The sequence below is a fragment of the Anoplolepis gracilipes genome, chromosome 1 (assembly GCF_047496725.1).
Source record: "Anoplolepis gracilipes chromosome 1, ASM4749672v1, whole genome shotgun sequence".
NCBI lineage: Eukaryota > Metazoa > Arthropoda > Insecta > Hymenoptera > Formicidae > Anoplolepis > Anoplolepis gracilipes.
This window is the reverse complement of record NC_132970.1, coordinates 14,749,868-14,775,195: the sequence shown is the minus strand read 5'-3', so window position 1 is coordinate 14,775,195 and position 25,328 is coordinate 14,749,868. Positions and strand designations below refer to the sequence as shown.

Here is a 25,328-nt window from a genome sequence, read left to right as displayed (position 1 = left end):
AAAATTATTATAAAATCCATTGAAAATATCGTAAGTTTTTTTCCAGCTATTTTCTAAATATAAAAATATCTTACTTATAAAAATGTCTTTTCTACGAAATGCATAGACTGTGAAAGAAGAAGCCGGCATATCGTTTGTCGTGATACACAAAGACATAGTGTTGGGAGAAAGTATTCCCTTTTTTATCGATTCGGGTTTCAAGGAAGCGCCGCAAGTTTACGATGTCAATTTCGCCGTTGAACTTTCATTTATAGTTAATGATCGCGATAGCATGAATTCAGTCGTATCAACTCCGATCTTAAGTAAAATAAAAATTTTATAATAACCTACATGCAATATAAATAAATAAATCATTTTATAATATTCTATCAAAAAGAGAAAGAGTATATGAATATAATAATTTTTTTAATTACAATTATAATATATGTAATTATTATTAACAGTAAAGGTAATGTGCGAGACTCAACGCTCGATTAATTCCGTCAAATCAAATGCGGATTCAAGGACAAAGGCAACAGTAACTACTCCGAAAGAGACGTTAACGTCATCAAATGTAATTGGTTTCTGCAATCTTGATCTGATACAAGTATTATTAGGTAATGATTTCTGCGAAAAATAGAAAAATAAAATTAAAATACATTTATAATATTTCTTATATAACTTGATGTGCCATCACAGGTGAAAAATCGCTTACTGAAAGATTAATAGTACAAACAGCGCATTATTCGCTCGATGGTAATGCGGTCTCGTGGCAAAATCTTCCTATAATAAACACGATAATAATGTATGACGGTGAAGATATATTTCCTCCGAAAGAAAAAATTAATTTCCTGAGTATAACAATAGAAAGTATTTACAATCCGCCAGTCTTTTTTGTCGAAAATGCAGAATACAAAGCGGGCACGATAATATATATTGACGACGAGGTAATTAAAGAATAATTATGTATAGTGAAAAAAATATTAAAAGCGCGATAATAGAAAGATAACAAAAAGCAAAATGTGTTAAAAATTAATCAATTTCAAAAATATATACATATTAAAAATAGACCAATTTTTTCAAAAATCTAGATTGAGAAAAAAACACAATATTTTAATAAAATTCTTATATTTTTCGTTCTTATATTTCTGGTATTTTTTAATATAAATAAAATAAATAAAAAATATAAGCTCTTAGAAATATAAAAATAACTTAAATTGTTGGAGAGTAAGAGCAAAACGTTGTTAATAGTGTGCAAGTATTTATTTTATGTAACAATTAATTTATTATAAAATCGTATGTTTCGATCAACTTTATGACCTCAGCGTAGTACGAAATAATTAAGAAATTGACAAGGTTTCTGAACAATATAATTATCCATTAATTTGTCAAAACATGAGAACAGCAAAAAGTTATATAAGTGTTTCGGAAAATGGACAAACATCGTTCTGTAGTCAATCGGTTAAAAATAGACTTGAAGTCAGATTAAAAGAAATTGCTGAGTTGATGTGTTCTTCTTTTGGTTGATAAGCCAAGAAATGACACATAAGTTGATTCGTCAAATTAAAATTAAAGATTGGAAACCTATTATTAGAATAAGTAAAAATCAATTCACAATTTCATCATTAAAAATTTTTTTTTAAAAAAGGCAATGTATTAAACTCTAACTTACATATATTTTGTCCGCGAATGTTTAACAAAAAATGTCTGACACGTTGAGATGTTAACGATGAACTGATCTTATTATGATGGAAAGAGAGTCGACATTAATATCATTAAATTCATAAACAAAAACAATCAAAGGCTTTCAGATTATTTATATTTTTGGTAATTTATCTATAATATGTAGAGTTTAGGCATTCTGTGTCTGTTTGCAAATTTATACTGTTTGTTTGTCTTTTAATGAATATCTGAAGTCGATCTTTTATTGTAAAACTTCTCTCTGTCTAAAATTTTAACACCTTCTCAATCAAAATTATGATTATAATCTAATCTATGAGTGGTAATGACCGAGTTATTTTTATTATTCAATATGTTAGATTTATGTTTAGAAATTCTTGTTTTTAGTTTCCTGCTAGTTTGCCTCACGTAAGAAGCTGTGCAATTTTTACAATTAATTTTATAAACCAAATTTAATCGAGAGAATGGATGTACAGGGTCTTTGTGTACCTTGATAAAATTATTTAATTTATGCATGCTATAATATGATAATGTGACGTTAACATTCTTTACGACATTGTTGAATTGTTCAGCAATTCTACGAATGTATGGTATTATGAAATATGAGGTGCTTTTATTTTTGTCGGTTTTTTAAAATTTTCTAAAGAGAATTTGATTGTTAGTAATTAGAGCTTTGAGTCTTTCAAAAATTTTAACCGACTGACTACAGAACGATGTTTGACATTTTCCGAAACACTTATACATATAACTCTTTACTGTTCTCATGTTTTGACAAATTAATGGATAATTATATTGTTCAGAAACCTTGTTAATTTCTCAATTGTTTTGTACTTTTGCGGTGAAGAAGGTCATAACGTTGATCGAAACGTACGATTTTATAATAGATTAATTGTTACATAAAATAAATACTTGCGCATTATTAACAGCGTTTTGCTTTTACTCACCAATAATTTAAGTCAATTTTATATACACATTTTTAAGAGTGTATGTATATATAAAAAACGTTTGATAAGAGAGTGTAATGACGAACGAGCAAATGCATATCGAAATGTAAACGGAAAAGATACGAGGCATATGAGCGGATGATTAGATATGAATAATGCGAATTATTGATTCTAAGAATAAAAACAAAGAAACCAAAGCAAGTTTAATCTGAGATCGCATAACAATATTTCCGGACAACGTTATCATTAACATTCTTGTTTCCGCTCTATTTTATTAAGATTCTATGTGTTAATTGAAAAATATCTACGGAAAAATAATATATAAATATCACAATGTACAAGATTTATCATTTAAATTGCGTCGCAATCGATGTTATTTTATTCCTTAACAAATAAGCATTTCCTTTGACAAAATTCCGGAAATATTGTTTTCAAGATATCTCATTATTTTAATATGCTACTATTATACATTGCATTTCCAGGTTATTTTCTTGACTTTTCATGCAAATAATTCTTTGTGTAAAAATGGTAATAATTCTATTATAGATAAATCTAACATTTACATGTAACAATAAAATGATTAAAGAGAGATTTTTTTATTTATTTGAAACTGAGATTACATAAAATAAATTCTCTTATAGGAGAACAAAGTGTACTTGTCAACTTTAATATAAACAAAATAGATTATATACATAAAATGTCTCTATGTAATGTAAATATTAAATTTTATTATACTGGAGTTATCAAAATTTTTATACGACAAATCATTCATGAAAAAGAATAAAAAAACAGCAAATTATATTGTAATATTACATTGGCTAAAATACATTGTCATATTAAAAAATGAGGTATCTCGAAAACATTGCATTTCCGAAAATTTTTCCAAAGAAAAAAGATGCTTATTTTTTGATAAGAAATGTGGCAATGTCGATTTTGTACTTTATTTTTATATGGGCCAATCTGTATACAATATAGAATAAGAAATATTTAAAATTCGATTTAATCACACACACACACACATTAATTGTTCAAACAGAGAAATTATTTTTTACTACAGATCCCGGAAAATATAATATTCGAAGAAGGTAAATGGACAAAGTATCGCGATGTGGAAAGAACCAAGCAATGGCAGAGCTTATCAAAATTACAGAGTCGTGCCAGATTGTCAAAGTGGAAACTTAGTCGCGATTACGCAAATATAAGAAATACGTTGAACGCAAAATTCGATGTACAGGTACATTTAAAATATTTGGTGCATTTCGCAATTTCATCCAACAAATTAATAATTAAAAGTAGATTAATATGCAATTTACAGAAGAAAGTATGCCAGGATGAGCCCAGGGTCGAGTGGAATTTTATGAATCGTAATGTGATGTACGACGTAGCAATTGAAATAATGCAGAACCATATTATCAAGTATATTTTTTTAATATCTTTTTCATAAGAACCTTAAAACTCCGTATTGAATATCAAAATAATATTTATATTCAAAGATATAAATATTGGCCATTTGAATTTATGATGATCGAGAAAATTACGGAAGAGAACAATATTAGGTCGAAAGAAGAGAGGCTAGCTAAATGTCAACTTTATCAGTGTTACGTTGACTTATCAGAACTGGTTTTTCCGGGAAGTAAGTGCAAGTGAATCTATTTTAAATAATATAATACACTGCTTTTTTCTACATATCTTTATCAACATTACTGTGGCTTAAAATCTCACAAAAGTATAAAAGTTCCTCCTTCTTAAATATTGATATAAAATATCTTCCGCAGTAAAAAGTACTCGTGTAATGGCGCAATTATACGCACACAACATATCCGATATGGCTGTAAAGACTGGTTTAGAAAAAAGTATTTTAGAATCTTGGAATAAAGGCTTGGGACAAGAATCAAAAAAAGTTAGCTAATTTACGTACATGTATGATGTCTAAGAAATTAGAAAGAGAGAGAGGAAAAAATATACAATAAAAAAAATAAAATTTTCTTTAATTAATTTTTTTCAAACAGTCCAATCAGTCGAACGTGGAAATTTCGCAAAGTACTCCATTAATTTCGGAAACCGGTGAACCTGTTTTCGTCATAATCGAAGTCGAGCTTTATCGTCCATTTATTCCCTGTAAACTCGAAACTGATTTCTCAAACTTGTAAGTTACCGATTATGTTTTTCAAAAATATGTCATAAGTAAAATATAATAAATTCTATCTATTTGAATCATATTTTAAAATTATTTCCGTTTAACTGATTTGCTAGAATCGAGAAATTGATGGCACCGAAGATAACTAAACCATATTACGTTTATTCCGGCGAAGTGGCAGAGGAACAGTACGCAGCTTGCATTCGAAAATTAGTGGAGATCATTACAGAGAGTTATAGGGTATTAAATTTCATAAAAAATAATTATCTTACACTAGAAATATTTTATATTATGAATTAAATGTTACATATATCAATGATGTATTTTTCACGGTAGGACTTTTGCGAGGAAAAAAAACAAGAAAAATTGTCCGCTTCGAGAAACCAAGAAAATGCCTCGAATAATTTTGAAACAACAGATAAAATGAAGTATTGCTTCGTTCCCGAAGAAGTGAGATCAATATGTCGGCGAAAATATTAATAAAAATTATTATATTATACGTCCGTGACAATTTTCAGGATGAGTTAACTTGTTTCACGCAATATCTATATAAAACTGGCACATATTTGACTGTACGCAACACTTTAAAGGCAAAAGTGATTTCCTTGCTAGATCAGAAATTCAAAAAAAGCATGAACACAGTACACTCGATCGACAGTCAGGTCCAGAAATTTATTATTTAACCATTTTATAAATATATATAATTATATTTTACATATATATAAAACAATTTTATCGATTATTTTTTTATCATTTTGTTTAAAAAACATTAATGATTAGATTAGATTTATTGTATACGGTTATTTATTATATCGGAAGCAATTTTGCAGCTCTATAAAAATTATCTTTTTAGTCATAAATTCACTCATGAATTTATTAGCAAAAGAATATTTTCTTGCAAATTAAAATTTATATATAGAATTTTGTGGCATCCGTATACACGTATCTCGTCGAACGAATGCACCTGGTCATCAACAAAATCGTCGAAAGCCGTCTTGTGGACGAATCACCGAAAATTACGATATGTAATATATCTGAAAAATTATACTTTTACGCCGAAGAAGCTTACGAGTTGGGTCACATTGACGATGCGAGGCGACATCATCAGACTGTACGTTATTTAATCTTTTATAAAGAGAGATTGTGCATATGTTATCAGTGTTTCGCGTAGATAACATTGAAGTCATCTAGATAAAGATAAGACTTATAATATTTTATCTCAGATAAGCTAAAGATGATTTATTTCAAGTTTATCTAGATAATAGGTAAAATTATAAAGATAATAGATAAAATTAGCTTATCTAGATGATTTTAAAATAACATTGTTTTCAAAAAATATTTATAAGGAAAAAATGAAAACATTATTTATATAATACAAAATATACTAGCAGCATGATGTTAACATCTCGAATCTGACATCATTGAGTTAGTTTTAATAAGTGCTTTGGGATTCTTTAATATGATTAAATTGGATTTTACTTTTGGATCATCTTTGGAAATAAATAATTCTAAGAACCAAACATATTAAAAAATCATAAAATTCTTATTAAGGGCTAACAAGTTCTGATTGCAGAAATATCTTAAATAATTTAAGGCAGATATTGCATTTTTCTATAAGATGTAAATAATATATTCCATTATTATCAAGATAAAAATAAGCATGTTATACATGATCTTTCTCGCAGGCAATTGCGGCAAATAAAAATGATCCCATAGCATGGACAAAATACGCGATATTTCTCTTAAAAATTAATGACACGGACCGTGCAAAAGAATGCTGTCGCGAAGCAATTCTCTTAAATGGACGCAATAAAATTGCGTATGTAAAAATACATAAATATATATTTTGAGCTCATATAAAAAGGAGGACCAGAGATAGATTTGTATAAATAATTTTATATAAACGAAATATAATATAATAATATAATAAATAAATAATATAATCTACAATAAATTAATTTATTGTAGATATTTATTATATTATTATATTTATTATATTTATATAATAATATAATAAATTTCTCCTCGACAGTTTATTGATGTACGGATTAATTCTCGCCAAAGATCGAAACTATCGAGAAGCCGAAATCTTTTTGAAAGCCGTGATCGATTTTTATCCACGATTCGTTGAAGGCTGGGTTATCCTACATCTGCTTTACATTCGCATGGATTATCACCCAGGTATAACAGAAGCCTTATATAAAAAAATTTGCGTTATATGACAAATATATAAATACTTTTTCATTTTTTAAGGAATAGATCTCACATTACGAATAGCAGAAAAATGTATGAAAGACGATGATCCAGAAACGGAGATTTCAGATAAGGATCCTCTCGCTTGGACAATGATCCACTGTCCACGCGTCAATGTGTATATGATAACGGCCACATTTTTAATGAAGTTACATCTTTTCGACGTAATGGGCTTTCCATTTGAAAATTTATCTTTATATAAAAACGTACGACTGCTTTCACACTTTCTATCTGTACAGTTTGCTGATATAGCGCTTACGGAAGAAATGTATCGCTCAAGTAGATCATGTTCATCAAGTAGATCATGTTCATCAAGTAGACCTGTTCATTTACTATATTATCTAGCCGTACAGCATTATTTGTCACATCAATATGAAGATGCTTTGTCGTGTTTAAAAGAAGCCGAATCTATCTACGGACTGGTCTGTTCTATCATTTTTACCTTTTATTCGTTTGCTTTAAAATTTAAAATATCTTAACTGTTAATTTGATTTAAATTTTGCTTCTGTAATTATAGAACTATAGAATAAATCTATTAAATTAATTTAGATAAAGACATAAATAATTTTAAATAAATATATAGATTAATTAATTTAGCTAATATGAAATATTACATGAAATTTATATAACTTGTGAAATGCATATTTAAATTTCTAAAAAAATCTTTTTTTCAGGATTATTCGATAAGCGGGTTAATGGGGCACTGTTACTTTCAAAAGGGCGATTTTGTAGAAGCCATTAGTTGCTACGAATTTTCTAACACGATATACAATCGGCCGGAAGATCTTCATCTCGTGCAGATGAGGTAAATTTGTTTGTCTCTTCATATTACGTAAGATAATTGAAGGAGGAAAAGGCAAAGAGTCAAGTTATTTATAACAACATTACACAATATTAGGATGGGATTGTATTACGAAGATACTGGCGATTACGTACACGCGTTAAAAGTTTTCCTTAACACATGTGAAACATCACCGACGGCGGAAACATGGCTTGGTGCGGGAATCTCTTTTTACGAAGTAAGTTAAAGAAAAATAAAATTATTAATTCAGAAAAATGAACCTCCCTTCTATGACCTTGATCTTGACATATGTTGTCAAGGTCATGATCCAGAATAACTTTTAACCGTCAGGTTTTAATCGTCGGTCGTCGTTTATTAAAAAGTAACAAACAAAAGAGTTTTTATGAATTATATGTAACTTTTAAATTTAAAAAAATTATGTATGTAAATTAAATCACACATAATATTTAAAAATTTAAGATTACTTTTATACATGTATAGAAAATCGTTTATACAAAAAAATCACTATTAGTTATTAGTTGCAGCGATTTGCTGAAGCCGAGGCAGCTTTATCGGAGGCGAATCAAATCGATAATCGTAACGCGACTGTTTGGAAGTATTTATGCCTATTAAACATGTCCTTGCAACGTCATGACGAAGTTGCTCAATGTCGAAGACAGATTGCTCAGGTGAAAAGCTATTAACAATACGAAGCATTGATATTATCGTCGCTGTCTTACATGTGACACGTTATCATTGTCTCGCAGGAGAATACGGCTTTCTCTTTAGAAAAACGGTCCCTCAAACCGCAAAATGGAAAACCAGTCATGCTCTAAATACAATCGCGTAGGGAATATATATAAGCGTCCTCTCTTTAATTTTAAGATTCAATCAGCTGTTCTACGACGATCATGATGAGATTATTGGTGAGTTAAAGTGCGAGATATAGAGTGTCCCGTAATTATAACCGGCGAAGTATATCGAAATTTTTTGCAATTAAAAAATCTGTAGATAGATAAATATAGCGTATTTTTTAATTAATGCAATTAAGTATAAGCTCATACTGTATTTACAATAAAACAATATAAAAGTTTCACATATTTTTCTTGTGCGATTTTCATACTATAATAATTTCACGAAAATTTTACAAAAATAAGTTGATAATGTAAAATAAAAGTTTATATATATATATAAAGTTTTATTTGCGAGAAAAAGTTTATTTTAAAATTTACAAAATTAATAACATATTGACACATTTTTTAAGCTTACATAAGTTTATATTATACATCTTTGAATTCATTTTGTAACAGCAACTGTTAATATATAAATATAAAAATATATTATTTTATTTACTAAAATAATTTTAAATAATTAAAAAAAAAATTACTGAAAAAATACATAAAAGAAACTAAAAAAAACTCTAAAAATATCCAAAGAAATATTATTTTTTCTATTAAAAAATTATATTTCTTTGGATATTTTTAAAGTTTTAATAAAGAAAATATGTATTTTTTTAATAGTCGCGAGATAAATTTGATAATGTAAATAATTGCGATAAATAGAGCATAGAAATTCAAACGAAAAAAAACTTTTATTATATCTCCAATTTTCAAAGTCAATTTTTTCGAAAAATTCAAGCCTTTTATAAAAAAATTTTATTTTATATTTTCAGCTTATTTTTGTTTCTATTATTAATTACAAGACACCTTGTATTTTTATTTTTATTCTCTTAAGCTGCACTTCAATTACGCATTAATACTCGATACGTGCGATAGAATATTGAGTCATAGTCAACTATATTTTCCGTTTGCAGTGTACTATTTTTATACTCAGTCTGCTTCAAATAGCGATATTTACTGCGACAGTTGATTGCGATGAATCAAGAAGTATTACGCAACACATGATTGGAAAAAACGGTAATATCGCAGACAGTGCGGCAATAATGTAATCACACACGAAAGTGCTTTCGTTGCTAAAATAATCCAAAATAATCTTTCAAAGTAAGAAAATATTATTATAGTCTCGATAAAGTATGTTGCTCTTCATTTGTAGATAACGTTCAACGAGTCAAAGTAAAAGTTTTCCGTGGTCCCATGCAGGAAAAAAATGGTGACTTTTTCGCTCCTTGGGGATATTGGATTCAACAGCCCGGCAGATGATATACGATCATTTATTTTTGTTGTATTAATTGTCTTTATTTTTTTCATAATGATATAACGATATTTCTGTCTTCAATGTCTGTATATGTTGTGAATTATATATGTACATCAAAAAATTAATTAATATAAGATACTTTAACTTTCTTTTCTTCATATGATTATGTTAAAGATGATTACGTTAAAAATTATAAAATATTCAATAATTACGTTAAATCACAATATTAGCTTTTTTTTATTAATAATTACTTTTTTAATCAAGGTTCGGGACATAATATTGGGTAGGAATACTGGACAGAAATACTGGATAAAGTACTGGAAAAAATATGTAGAGATAATAAAGGATACAAAAAGAGAAAAAGAAATATTTCTGGTGTTACACCATTTTTATATTTATATCATAATTTTGGCATATACATTATTTGTAAGTTAATGCCATCAGTATTCTGTAAAACAGAAATGCCTTTTATTTTTTGTAAGCTGGATTATTCGGATTCATCTGATTACTATGATTATTCAAATCAGCTTTTGTCCCTGTCCCTGGGTAACCTGCGTGGTGCCCAGGTCCACTTGGGGTATGAGTCGGGTTGCACTGATTTGTGCGATTGGCTTGGCCTTTGGAATCCATCTAAAAAAGAGAAAAAAAAAAATTTTTTTAAATCAGATATATAAATCTTTAATTCTTAACAGATTCAAATCAAGAAAGAAAGAATCAATCTCAATCAAACCAATATAAAAAAATTCGAAGAAAAAAGAACAAAGCCATTAAACATAATTTATTAAAAAATCACACAAGAAATATGTGTGAAAATTTTATACATTGTTTTATTTTAAATATAGTGTGAGCTTATATTTAATTACATTACTTGAGAGATACGCTATATTTATCTATCTACAGATTTTTTTTAATTGAAAAAAATTTGGATAAGATATTAATGTATGTTGCACTACACACTAAAAATAAATAACTAAATTATAACTAAGTAAGAAAAGGAAAGAGAAAGAGCAAGATTATAAAATATATTTTAATATAAAAAAGTATTATGTATTTTTCAATATTAAATTATTAGCTATTATATTATACAATAATATTTTAAATTGTTAATTTAAAGTCACATATTTCTTTTTAATCGTAGAATTTCTAATAGATTTTTTATAAATAATAATTAATTCTTTTTAGCAAATATTCAATAAAATGTTATATATTATTATAATTTTATATATTGCTCTGTTGCTATTACTATTTTGTTTATATCAATTAGTTTTAAATTTATAAGTATAAAGTTACTAATTTTTAGAAATTTAAAACAATTTATGTAAAAATGCTAAAAATTAATAAAGCAAATGTGTATGACTTACTACTTTGCTTTTGGCTGGATGTTGGATGAAGACTTGTACAAAGACAACTGCAGCAAATTTCACTTGACAGTCAAGACCACGTTTGAAGTAGACTTCCAACGAGTTAATAACGCGGTTTATGCTCGTCGCGATATTTATACCATTTTCTATATTGTGAGAGGATTCCCTGGAGTCCCCAATTCCCAGAATTGTAATTAAAAAAGAATGGATTTCCTATTTTTAAAACCAAGCAAGTGATAGAGTTGATCGGGTCTTTAAACGGGGAGTGATGTCCAAGTGTGCACGTTGTCAATTGGTCAATTCAGCACAGAATCTTTTTATTGATTGGTCTAGTAAGTCGTTGCATTGTAAATCGTTGTGTAACGTCAAAGGAGATAGACGTCTTCAAACGTAATGATAAAGTTGGCCAACCTGAGGCTTTATTCTCCAACGTGTTCGCAATATTACATATGCGCATGATTCGAATAGTGAAAATGCGCATACGCGTCTCTGATAGTATTCTTAAACTTTAATTTGTAGTATTCGCAACTAGAAACGTACTCTTCTTGCTTCCTGTCACACTGATTGTGAGTTACATTCCCGGTAAAAAATTTGTTATGTATAATCATATATGATATATGACCATATAAAATTATATAGAAATATATAAAATTTGATATAAGTTATGTATAATTATATATAATAATATATGACTTATTGTATAGTTATATATAATTTTATATTAATGTTGGCTAGATGTCAGTCAACAATAATACAAAATTATGCATACTATACATAACTTATACAGAATTTTATATATTTCTATATACTTTTATATTGTTATATATAATTATATATGAGAAATTTTTTACCGGGGTTGGCAACGTCGGAAAATATATACTTTCCACAAATGTCGGTCAGAAATATTACATATGTAATACATATTGATATAAAAGGTACTGTCATATTTAAATAGAAATTTATATTAATCGATAGAATTAATACATATTAATCGCTTTTTTATATAAATGTTATCTTGTATTGCAGATGGACAGCTTGCATAGAAAAAAGAGAAGTGCAAATATATAACGAATGAGTAAAGAACTTAATAGAACATACATGAATAAGCATCCGGAATTATTAAAAGGAAAATTTATTTTTATTTATTAATTTATTATTATCTTCGGTAAACATACATAAGTACTACCCCAAAAAAATACGATGCGCGCGCAATCTATAAAAACCATAAAAGATAAAATATTATGCATAATTTACACAACAAAAACTCAATTTACTTTCAACAAATTAACATTTACTTATATTTTGTATAACGAGTATATATGAGTATATATGTATGGTGTCTGAAGAAATAATAGTGTTTTCCGTGTTATTAATTGTATTGAGGAACTTTATATTCTATCTGTAATTTGCACATGACTATGTACACTATAAGAAACAGATTATCTATTATCATCAATTCTCCAGATAAATAGAGAATTGATCTAGATGCATTTAAACTTATTACTGTAGTTGAATAAAAAATATCGATAGTAACATCTAACTCGCCGTAAAAAATAAAACTACCTTTTCATGTAGTTTTCTTATATCTGTTTTAAACATTACGTATATTTTAGCTCTTTTTGTGTCGTCTGTTAAGCATTGCATCATTGCTGACATATTATGTACAATATAATGCACTGACACTATATAAGAATAGTTACTAAATGCATTCAGTGACTTGTCGGTGTTTTTATCGAGATAAAGAGCTATTATGGTGATAAATATCAGACCGCCAAAAAGTAACAATTTAAAAAATGCTGCATCAAAATTTACAATTAGAATTACACCTAAATTATCGAAAAGTTAAACAATAGAGCATCAGACAAAATATATTTCAGTCTAAATATCGTTAAAAGCACAATTATGGACTTTAATAATAATAATAATCTACATCTACAACGATAATTACTATAATTTGTTATTATAACTTAAAAATATTAAAGCTATAGTTGCAATATACACATTATTATTATTATTATATAATTGAATCAATTTTTATAATTTTGTGCTCAAAATGTTAAAACATAGTTTTGTAAAAATATTTTTATTCGAGAATATATTTATATTACAATTTATATAACAAATAATTTTATATTATGAAAATAATAAGCTAAATAAGAAAAAAATTAATATTTTGATAAAAATCTTAAAGTAAAAGTAAAAATGTTAGACAATTTATATCAAAGAATGAGAATATATAAATAGTTATAAGTAAGTAATAATATTAAAAATGTAATTGATAAACGTTAAAATTTATAAAACATTTTTTTATATTAATATTATAATTAGTGATTAATTATTGTATTAACATTTAAAATATTATTATAAATTAACACTAATTAAAGAAATTATATAATAATATTAAGAATAATATTAACAAAATATTATGCTTAATAATATTAAAATCTATTATTGTTATATATATTATTAAACATTATCATTACATAAATAATTATTAATAAAATTTAAGCTTACATAAATATCTATATATTCTATATATTTGTATATCTAGAAATATCTATTGTGTGAATATACAATTTAAAATTATTCGTTTAGAATATATATAATTAGAAAATTTTTAGAATTATTTATTAGAATATATATCATTAGAAAACTTATTTGCTGCAATTGTGATCATTCATACTTAACTGCCTTTAAATCCCAAAAATTCTGATCTGTGTTTCTATCTCTCTGATTTGAGACAAGCGTAATTGTATTTTCTGATCAACATAGGACGTCCATTTTTGGTAAAAGTTTGGAACAATTTCTTTCGCAAATACCTAAAACAGTGCAATAATTTTGTCTCATGTTAAAGGTCTAAAATAATTATATATAATATACAATACTACTTATATGACATACATAAAAAAATAAATCAATTTACTAATGAAAACTTAATATAAAAATAAGTCTAATTTTTCAATTCATTAAATTTACCGAGTCAAAAAGATTTATGTTATCCTTGCATAAATGGTCAACATTATTTTTGATCATTATTATGCATGCTTCAGCCAGAAGGATAGGTTTTAAGGTGGTGGTGATCTACGTAAAAAATTATTTTGGTGTACATATATATATATATATATATATATATATATATATATATATATATATATATATATACAAATATAGATATGAATAAGTTTAATAACAAAATTCTCATAATTGAATTTATAACATTTACCTCGTGTAATTGCTTTTCAGAATATATATTGTTAACAATAATAATAAATATTGACATTATACTGACATCACTGTAAGAACAAAAAAAATATATCATTTTTATTCGTAACGTAATTATAAAAAACATACGTTTTTCCAAAAAAAAATTTGTTTTAGTTATTCTACCTAGGTTTTGATTTATTAATATTTGTTAGTATTTTCGAAAGCATATTATGTTTTGCATGGTTTGCAATAATAAAGAGAAAACTATTAATATAACTTTTGATATGTATTTGATTATATGTTTTATTATGTTCGAGCCTTATTAATTCTAAATATTCATCCTCCCAATATTTATCCATGATTTCATTTGAAGTACAAGCTAAAAATTCTGCAACTCTATTATAAGGTTCTACAAAATGTCCTTCCAAATTATTTTTCACCATACTCCAAAATTGTAAGCTTGCTGTCATCAAACCTTTACAGAATGTCCATTGTTTCCACCATGGCAAAAGGCTATAATATCCGAAAAAAATCTTGACATAAACATATTTAACTGTATAATATTGTATTTTGATCTAAACATATTAAACATTGCGTTGATTATACAAAAATGTGCAAAAAGTAATATTTGGAGAAAATACTTGTTTGTTTCCTGCTTTGTAATATATTTCATTAATTTAATATTTGCTGTTTCCCGACATTGAACGTCATTGAGAACACATGCCCATTTAATAGCTTCTTGCCTTAGACACTTAGTAAGATCATTTTCCTTAGAATACTCTTCCTCAGAATACTTTATTTCCCAAAGTAGATTGCTCAACTCTTCTTTTATTTTGTCCTAAAATTGTACAATATAAATATATTCTTATGTATATATAATATACATTTATTATTACTTATAAAATTTTTATATACATATATTATGATGCATACATCAATATATAGATTAAACTTTAATTTATTAAACAATATATGATACGCGTATACAAAGTTACCGATCCTCACATATTATTTGCAGAAGTTTTTATATTGCTTAATTTTATATATATGTATATATATATATATGTGTGTGTGTGTGTGTGTGTGTGTGTGTGTGTGTGTGTGTGTGTGTGTGTGTGTGTGTGTGTGTGTGTGTGTGTGTGTGTGTGTGTGTGTGTGTGTGTGTGTGTGTGTGTGTGTGTGTGTGTGTGTGTGTGTGTGTGTGTGTGTGTGTGTGTGTGTGTGTGTGTGTGTGTGTGTGTGTGTATAATAATATATTTTTTTCATAATATACATATTTCATGATATTATGTTCTTATTTATGACATATACATATATGTATTTGATGTATATATTTTTAATGCGTATATTTTTATGTTAGTTTACAGAGTTTTATATTTACTTTTCGTACCACATTAATTTTATGAAATATCAGTTTATAGTCAGGTTAATACGAGGATCTATTACGGAAGATTATTTAAAATAATTTCTTATTAATTATGAAAACATAATATAATTATAAAAATATGTTTTAAATTTATAAAAGTTTTTGGGTCGCAGAATATATTAAAAATTGAAATAATGGATATGTTTGTAAAAAAAGCTTTATTATTAAAAAGTGAAAAAGAATATTGTAGCTCTTCAAATTTTGAAAAACATTAGGTACGTATTAGGTTCAACTAAAATATATTTTATAGACTAATTGTTCCATACAAGTTTTTATTTATGTTTTAATTGAACGTGCTACATAACTTTGAATTTAATATTTATTAGAAGATCACTAAATAATGAAACATATTTGTATTTGTATGTGTTATGTATTTTTAAATAAAATATGACATTAAATAATCTAAAAACTCTTCTATATTATAATAATTAAATCTATTACCTTGACATTTTGAACTCTTTTATCTTGAAATGGAAAGATTTTCGACATGTATTCCAAAGCTTTGATCATAGGATACCACGCTATATAATTTGTTTCACGTGTAAGGTAACGCGACAAATTCCAGAATATGGATGAATTGAGTTGGCGTGTTATCATAAAATGGAATGCGTCATCGATGATTTTAGCACGATTGAGAACATGTACTTTCGTATATTCTGCAGAGTTCAAATATTCTGCAATTGTCTGCCAGTTTATATCATCATAATTAACGCGATAGTAACCTGCAGTAAATAATTTTTATATATTATTAAATTCTCATTTAACTGGAAATTTATTAAACAACATTTATGACAATCTGCAAATATTTTAAATATTGGAGTAATTTTCTAATTATAAAAAAAGAAAGACAAATTATAGTACCAATTAAGGAAAACATTATTTTAGTGTAATATTTGTGTGTAGAATTAAGCTATATAAAGAATTATGAATAAATTTAAATTGATTTTATCTTAAATAATAAACAAATTCATAATTGAATTTGTTACACGTTTATCGATAATAAAAAGCAGAGAATATTTCATACAATATTTTCTCAAATATTACGTAATGTTATTATATATTTATATAATATTTAAGTATTTTTTTTTATAATGTGTATTTTATATAATTCTTATTCAAAAGGCTTTATATATAATAGTAGGTAATGTAAGTAGAACGACCAAACTAGCCAATAATATCTTTATTTAATATTAATAAATTTATTAGGTGTTTTGATTGATTTACTGCGTTTACCGTCTTGGTTCAATTTATAATTAATTTGTTATTCATTGTAGTTAAACTTGAAAAGGACCACAACCAAATGGTCGAAACGTCGTCTTAATATTAAATAAAGATATTATTGGCTAGTTTGGTCGTTCTACTTACATTACCTACTATTAATTGATTACTAGCAATTTGAATTTAATAATTTGAAATTTATATATAATATTACAACGATTTAAAACTTTAGTTCTGTAATAATATGATAAATTTACTAATGAATATTTACCAGCTTGTTGTAAATTGAACATCACCCAACCATCATCTTTCACAAAAATTTGTTTAATCGGTTTTGTCGATGATATAAGTATAAATCTATCATCCTCGAACGGAAACTTAAGATTTTCAAAATTTAAGTCATTCTGCGTAGTATAAGTCACAGGTAGCAAAAAATCATTGTATTTAAGTATATCGTAATTTTTTATTGTTATATTCACACTATTTTCAAAATAATCTCGTGCTACATTCAACACAGGATAATTCGTAGAATTTGTAAAACCATCGAATATCCTTCTTAAAGAGAAGGTGTCTTTTCTAACAAACTCGGGATATGATATAAAGTAATCAAATAAAGTAATTTCCATAACAGTCAAGAAATCATCGGGATCCATCGAATTAAGCATACTGTAATTGTAAAAACTGTATTTGAAAAAATTTTAGATTAGGGGACCCAGCTTCGATTACGTTGACCTTGACAATATTATGTTGTCAATGTCACTGTCCTGAATAACGTTCAAAAAATTTTAGCTGTCACTTGTAGTTTCTTAAAAAATTATAACTAAAAAGATTTCATTTATCACACGTAATTTTTGCACATTATGTAAAAAATTATATAACCAAATCTTACTAATTCATTTCCTATTTGATTCTTGACAACATATATACATAATCAATGTATACAATATATAAATATTTTATATGAATTATCAACTTCCGAACATCACGAATATGTTAACCAAAATAAAATTATCATTTTTAATATAAAATTAATATGTAGAAGTATATGCGTTTAAATAAATACACATGTTATAAATATTATAAATGTAATTTAATGAAAGTCTTTTCTTTATACAATAAGTTTTCAATAAACAACGAACGACGGCTAAAATCTCTTTAAAGCATTATTTAGGGTAGTGAACTTATTGTCAACATACGTGAAGGAAATACATATGTAATGTAAAGATTAATATATTACCTCTACTTCTAGTATTACCTAATTTATATATGTTGAACTTACATAATTGCGATATTTAATATGCTGATTTTATAACACATAAGTAAATAATACATTAAAATTATATATGCATATGTGCATATATAATACTTACTGATTATTTATATACCGGTAGATACTTTTCCCAAACACTTCATCAGTAATTAGACACTGTACAGTGCGCAATATTAAGGGTGCTAAAATTTACATAATACAATGTGATTTACATATCTATAACTCTTTCAGAAACCGGATTAATCAATTACATTATTTGTAAATTCTTTAACTGTTAATAATTTTGTTTTGCATTTTTTCTTTTACACACACACAAACTAGAAGTAATGATTAATTTAGTGTTGGAGACTTACGACATATATTATGATATAAAAGTTTTTTAGAATATATTCTATTATGTCCGTAAAAGGAAGGGGGCTTTGATTGCCAACATTCCCAATTGCTTATGCGTATTATTGCGTACATGAAGAAAAAATAAAAAAACAAAAATAAGATTGCACATGTGACATAATTGTGCACGATCACATTGCACAAATACATATGAAATAATATCATGTGTGCAATGTGTATGTATTATGTGCGATAATGTGACGTAACCAATGGTACATTTGTATTTTTTATTCTTACATGTGCACACTAATGTGTGTAGGCTATCGGGAGTGTAGGCAATTACAATCCTCTCCCAGAAATTTTGTTTGATTTAAAAAAATTAGATTTTTAGCTATAATATATTGTCATTACAATATTTTATATTATGTGATAGCAAAATTAATATTTTATTAAACTGGAAATATATTGATTTATTTTTAATGTTCGATAGTATCTAATAATATGTGTTTCAAAATTTATAAGCAATTATTTAATTATATTTATTAAGTTTACCTTTATAACGAGAAAAAGAAGAAAGTGCGTTAATTTTGAAGGGATTGATTTCTGTTAGAAATGATTGATGAAAAGAATAATCGTCCAAACGAAAAGACTCATATTGAAACTGAACTACAAATAAATCCATCATTTCGGAATTTACGTAATTCTAAAGAGAAAAGTTGTCATATAATCAAGTGAATATTTAATCAAATAAAATATTCATATTAACAGTATGCACTAATCGCAGTTATTGAACATAACATTGTTTTTATTAATATTAAAAAATATAATAAAATTTTTTTATAAAATAATACGTAATGTTTGAAACAGCCATGTCATTGAAACTATTTAAAATCATATTGAGATCTAATGTAACACATAAATGTATGTATTTTTTGCCTACATTTTTCTCTACATTCTAGATTTTAAAGTGATTTCAGACGATCAGCATACAATTTAGTCTTAACAGATATGAAAAGAATGTATATATAGCTTAACTAGTTTTTCTTTATGACATGTTAACGTAGTGACGTAATTTATAGATATTTTAAAAACTTTTAAGTTTTTGTTACTTGTTTATGATCTTAAGTATTTTATCTATTAGTATATATAAAATAATAATAAAAGTATAATATAAAAATATACATTAAAAATATCATTAAAAATATATAAAAAATTTACCTCCATAAAGTTGACAGCATACATTCCAAAAAACGTAGTAAGACCATTAATTAACCACAAGTAAGATGAATAAAATGGATTGATTAAATTATAGAACCATTGATGTATCGTTTCACGCGCTATCAATAGCTCGACTTCTATTTTATGCGCAACAGAATGTAGATTTTCATCGTAAATAATATCTATTTCTCTAAAAAAAAAAAAAAACATAGAAATTAAATTTGTAAGTATTTGGTACTAATGCTAAACTTTTGGACAAATAATTTTAATATATTTTTTATTTAAAATTAGAAATTTTTTTTAAACGCATATCCGATACGACATAATCATAGTTGTTTTGTATACGGATTATATAAAAATAATAATTTGTAAGATTCTTGAATAAAACTAATAACTAATAAGGAGAAAGACAATATTAGCGCAATGCGTAAGAATGTAAATAAGAACATAGATTTTTTTAAATAAAGAAACACATTTATTTGACAGTTTCTATCTTTAATCCATCTTGGGATTATCTTCGGCAACGTCAGAATAATATAATAATACGATCTGCTGGTTCATTTGCCTTTCTCCTTGACGTTATTAGATTAGATAAAAACAGTGACGTGTGTGTACATTGTTACATACATGTTATCTATTAAAACTAATAATTAACTATAATAATTATAAATAACTTATAATTAATCATAAAAATATATGTAATTTTACATTTTAAAGTTATATTTTAACATATGTATTTTATGCGTTATATTTTTACATATGTATTTCTAATTTTGATTCTTACAAAAATTGTAATAATATCAATTAGTTATATATTAAATTTAAACAATTTTTGTCTTACCTATTTAACACGAGTCCCCAACTCTGGTTGTTGTATGGCAAACCGTAAATTGCAACAAATTGCACTGTTAAAATGTTCAACTTTTTCCATTTCCATTCAAATAGTGTCATTGTTTTGTTTGCAACCATTAGAGCAAATTTCATTTCCTGCTGCAATTCGGGTCTATGCCATACAATGACTTTATCTGTCTCATATTTATCATAAACCAATGTTCCTGACGAAATCACAACTGTCACGAGATAAGTGGGCATTTCAGGAGTGATTTTAAAGAATGTCCACTTCATATGTGATTTTGTTATTCTTTTTTCTTTTGGCATATTTGAAAAAACACTGTAATTATGATGATGTTGTATGGAAATGTTAAAAGTAGTTTTTATTGTCGATTCGTCCCAGCATGGAAACAATCGTCGAGCTCCAATCGCCTGAAAATGTTCTCCGCTCGACCACCTACGAAATAATATTGATTTAAATAATAATAAATTTTTAATTATCAATAGTATTAAATCATCCTTAATATAACAGGTAGGATTTAATAATAAGAGTTGTGTCATAATTCACATCTATCAATTACATAGTATTATTTTTTGATGAAAAATAAATCACAAAGTTGTATACTTTTTACAACTTTAGACGTAAAAGGAAGTAAAATTTATTTAATCAGTGCCGCGCAACTGACACTGTTCATAGTTACATACTTTTAGGTGTCAGCAGTAAACGTATATATACATATATATATATGTTTAAAAAAAACAATGATTTAGATCTTATTGGATATTATTTATTAAGTTTTTTTGTATTTAGTATTGTATTATACCTGATGTTTATTGTATGATGCGAATGATGGTTGATAGAAAAAGATTATAAAATCATATTTTAAGACACAAATTGTAACAATAAGACTTTTGAAAACTTTGCATTAAAAAATAACGATTAAGTAAATCATATTACATGATTTGTGTAACGAATTGATTCTTTTTACATTTGCATGTGTGCGTGTGCACGCGTGTGTGCATGCGTGCGTGTGTGTGCTCGTGTGCGTGTGCCGCTTGCCTGCGTGCGCGCGCGCATGTACATATGCGTATGAAAGTACTGAGATACTCTATAAATTATTTCATGTATATACGTCACAAAATGAAATATAAATTGTTACATTATCTAAATTATTCAATTTTCAGATAGCAAAAATAATCTTTTGCCGTCTAAATGACGACTTTTGCTATCTGATAATATATATTTTTGTTTACATATTTCATATGTATTTAATAATAAATAAGATTGACTATTAGTGTACTCAAAAATTGTTTAAGAATTTGCGATGATATATACATAGTTATAAGTGACATATTATAAGTTAATATTAAAAATGAGATAGTAATAAGCAAAAAATGGTGAGATATGACAAAAACTCATATACAATGTACTCTCAACCTATTAACATTTACTCACGCTAAAATTCCTGAGCTGTTTGTGTGTACGGATTCCAAAGAAATAAGATTGTTTTCCGTGTAATTTATTGCATTGAGATAATGCACATGCAGTGTGTAATTTCCACTTGATAATTCCTTGTTTAAATCAAGAACACAAATTTCCGTTACAGGATCACAATCAAGATTCACCCCAAGATATTCTTGAGTAAGCAGAGTTTTTGAGATCAATTTTACAAATAAATACACTATTGATCTTGATGAATTAAAACTTATTTTAAAAGTTGGATGGAAAATAGCGATATCCACATGCAAATCGCCATGAAGGACGAAGCTGCTGTTTGTTAGAAGTAAATCTATCTCTATTTTATACTTTTTATATGTGTTATCCAAGTTTATATAATTTTTAGAGTATAATTCCAGTTTGATACTGTAATTCGCCGGCACTATATAAGAATAGTTATTAAAGTGAATCGCTGACTTGTCCGTATTTTCATCAACAGAGAGAGATATTGCAGTAATAATAAATATGAGCTCGCCATAAAATAATAGTTTTAAAAATGCCATATCAATTTTTAAGTATCTGTAACAATTGTCTCTGTTGAACAAAAAGACATATATAAAAATTTAAACAATAAATTTTACCTTAAACAAATCAATAAACTATTATGTTTTTTAAAATTAGTTTTTCGAATAATTAGATATTTACATTGTGATGAATATCTGTGTAACAGACCATTCTATGTTTATCAACATGTTATTTTCAAGACTTGTTGTTTTTAAATTATGACTTTAGCTAATCAGCAAGGAATAAGCAACCAACGGAATTTTTTTCAATTTTTTTAATATGTCTTTTTAAATATGTATGCTTTATATTATGTATCACGCACAATTTTTAAACAAAGAGAGCAAACAAACATTTATTATTTGTTTGAATATTTACATTGTGATGAATATCTGTGTAACAGACCATTCTATGTTTATCAACATGTTATTTTTAAGATTTGTTGTTTTTAGATAATTATGACTTTAGCTAACTAGCAAAGAATAAGCAACCAACGGAATTTTTTTCAATATTTTTAGTATGTGTTTTCAAATATGTATGCTTTATATTATGTATCACGCACAATTTTTAAACAAAGAGAGCAAATAAACATTTATTATTTGTTTATTACTTGTTTAAATAAATATGTGTATCAAATATGTAATCGACTTTGAAGTAATCTTGCAAATTATTGATTACATGTTATTACAAAAAATATTTAGAATAATATAAACGCGTGCACAGTAATAAACATGGTCATTTCTAACATTGTATTACCAAATTTTTTATTATCTATTTAAAAATAATGTGGATTAAATATAAATTTATATATTAAAAAAAGCTATGTCAATGTTTATTCTTTAATTTTTGAAGTCAAAGACATTTTATAACAATATTATACTTATGTTAGTAAGATTAATGTTGTTGGTACATGCACAGTGTATGTACATAAAATTTATAAAGAAAAATATATCGTTTTATTGAAGAAAAATAAAAAAAACGAAAAAATAAAAGAACCTAATAAAATATTAACAATTTCGAAAATAATAATTAAAAAAAACTTAAGATACGCTGTTACTTTAGTATTATTTAAATTGTGTTTTGTATATCTTTTATATATTTTTAAAGAGAGAAATAATACTTTGAGAGATGGGTAATATTTTGTTTCTAGTGACTCACCCTGTATAATAAAAATGCTTTGCTAATTATAATACAATTCCTTTACTTATAAGAATTAATTATAGTTAACACTTCACTACTGTTCATGTACTACTGACATTAAACCGATAATCAACTGTTATATTTATACTATAGTAAGCTTCCTGTTTTAAAAAGTAAATAAACCAATGTCAAGGCAACACATTATATCAATACATAAATACGTAAAGTTGTCAAGTACTACTAAATTTAGTTTCAAAATAATATTTATGTCCATATTTTTAGAATTGTCTATGTTACTATTTAAATATTTGTGTATTATATATTTTGTTAATTTTTATACACAATTTAATAAGCAATATAAAAAATATTTATGTTTTCCTATGTCTGTAATTGTTAATTTTTTTTATCTTTACACTTTTGAAATTCTGTTTTATTATTTTAATATACATTTTAATGATGTTTTGGGTATATAAACAAAAGCAGAAAACTTATCAAAACTTTTAAAATACATTTCTTACGTTCATACTGTTTGGAAAATAAAAAAATAAATTTGGTTTATAAAAAGAATTAAAGTATCAAAAAATAAAATTAAAAATTAAAAAATTAATTTATTTTCTTAATTTAATTATTAAAAATTTAATTTATATAAAATAATATTTTATATAAAAAATAATTTAATTATTATAATTTATTTAGAATTTAAAAATATCAAAATATCAAAAATTTTTGATGGTTATTATCTTTTAAAAACAAATTGTAAGAAAGGAAAAAATGAAAAACGTACTTCTATATGTGTATACATATATGTACATATATTCATATAGGTATGCAAAGTGATTAAATTATAAAAGTATTTTAAAATATAGAATAATTATTAATTAAACGATCATTACAAGATTATATGTATATCACAAGACTTTTCCTTATGTTAATTATTTTTGTTATTTAATTGTTTTACTACGCGTTGTTTTCTAAATCCGAATTATATTTAAATCATCGAATAATCGAATAATAAAGTATTGAGTAAAATATACAAAAAAGATATTATTTTCTTGGGTAAAATACATGAATGAATTATGTAACATTTCTAATCATCATTAGAACTTTTTAGAAAATGAAGACAATATGGTCAAAACTATAGAAAGCTGTAATAGAATAGACAAAAGACTCAAAAATCGAGCAGCGTTTATCACATAAATATGATGGAAATATAGCGATATTTTTAACCGTCAATTAGTAAGTGATAAAATTCATAAAAAAATTATTTAATGCTGCTAATGATTAGAATTCTTCAGAACATGGAAATGTTTAAATTATTTGAAAACTACTATATAATAGAAAAGCAATATTAAAAAAAACTATATAATAGAATAAACGAAACACTCGAAAATCCATCTCTCTTA

The 25,328-nt window shown here is 25.7% G+C and overlaps 2 protein-coding genes across 4 annotated transcripts; one reads left to right on the top strand and one right to left on the bottom strand.

Annotated features, from left to right (window-relative positions):
• The first annotated feature begins 451 nt into the window (after positions 1-451).
• Positions 452-9,925, top strand: LOC140662924 (cilia- and flagella-associated protein 70). The gene is given in 20 exon segments (XM_072886685.1): positions 452-596; positions 679-926; positions 3,661-3,837; positions 3,919-4,019; positions 4,097-4,236; positions 4,379-4,507; positions 4,545-4,749; positions 4,857-4,980; positions 5,259-5,381; positions 5,660-5,851; positions 6,426-6,559; positions 6,773-6,921; positions 6,994-7,157; positions 7,233-7,415; positions 7,668-7,798; positions 7,892-8,012; positions 8,314-8,463; positions 8,542-8,700; positions 9,588-9,690; positions 9,827-9,925. Coding segments are annotated over 18 exon segments (2,685 nt in total). The 3' UTR covers positions 8,611-8,700; positions 9,588-9,690; positions 9,827-9,925.
• A 3,893-nt stretch (positions 9,926-13,818) lies between these two features.
• LOC140668382 (aminopeptidase N-like) lies at positions 13,819-24,091 on the bottom strand. Of its 3 annotated transcripts, none has more exons than XM_072897355.1 (13): positions 22,930-23,063; positions 22,243-22,818; positions 20,797-21,243; positions 19,956-20,145; positions 19,290-19,440; positions 18,508-18,589; positions 17,409-17,803; positions 16,361-16,641; positions 15,135-15,331; positions 14,677-15,006; positions 14,513-14,582; positions 14,266-14,370; positions 13,819-14,108 (listed from the first exon to the last, which is right to left on the bottom strand). In XM_072897355.1, the coding sequence occupies exons 1-13, from the start codon at positions 22,974-22,976 to the stop codon at positions 13,983-13,985; spliced, it is 2,997 nt and encodes a 998-aa protein (XP_072753456.1). In that variant the 5' UTR covers positions 22,977-23,063; the 3' UTR covers positions 13,819-13,982. The 3 variants fall into 3 exon arrangements, with proteins under 3 accessions (XP_072753456.1, XP_072753472.1, XP_072753463.1); XM_072897371.1 differs by lacking the exon at positions 22,930-23,063 and adding an exon at positions 23,944-24,091 and having other exon boundaries at positions 13,821-14,108; positions 22,243-22,803; XM_072897362.1 differs by lacking the exon at positions 22,930-23,063 and adding an exon at positions 23,944-24,078 and having other exon boundaries at positions 13,821-14,108.
• Positions 24,092-25,328: the final 1,237 nt, after the last annotated feature.

Coding starts and splice junctions, on each gene's coding strand:
- LOC140668382 (XM_072897355.1), bottom strand. CDS start 22,976: ATGTTGATAAACATAGAATGGTCTGTTACACAGATATTCATCACAAT. Junction 21,244..22,242: donor AACAGCTCAGGAATTTTAGC/GTGAGTAAATGT, acceptor ATTATTTCGTAG/GTGGTCGAGCGGAGAACATT. Junction 18,590..19,289: donor TTCTTTTTCTCGTTATAAAG/GTAAACTTAATA, acceptor TGTAAATTTTAG/CACCCTTAATATTGCGCACT.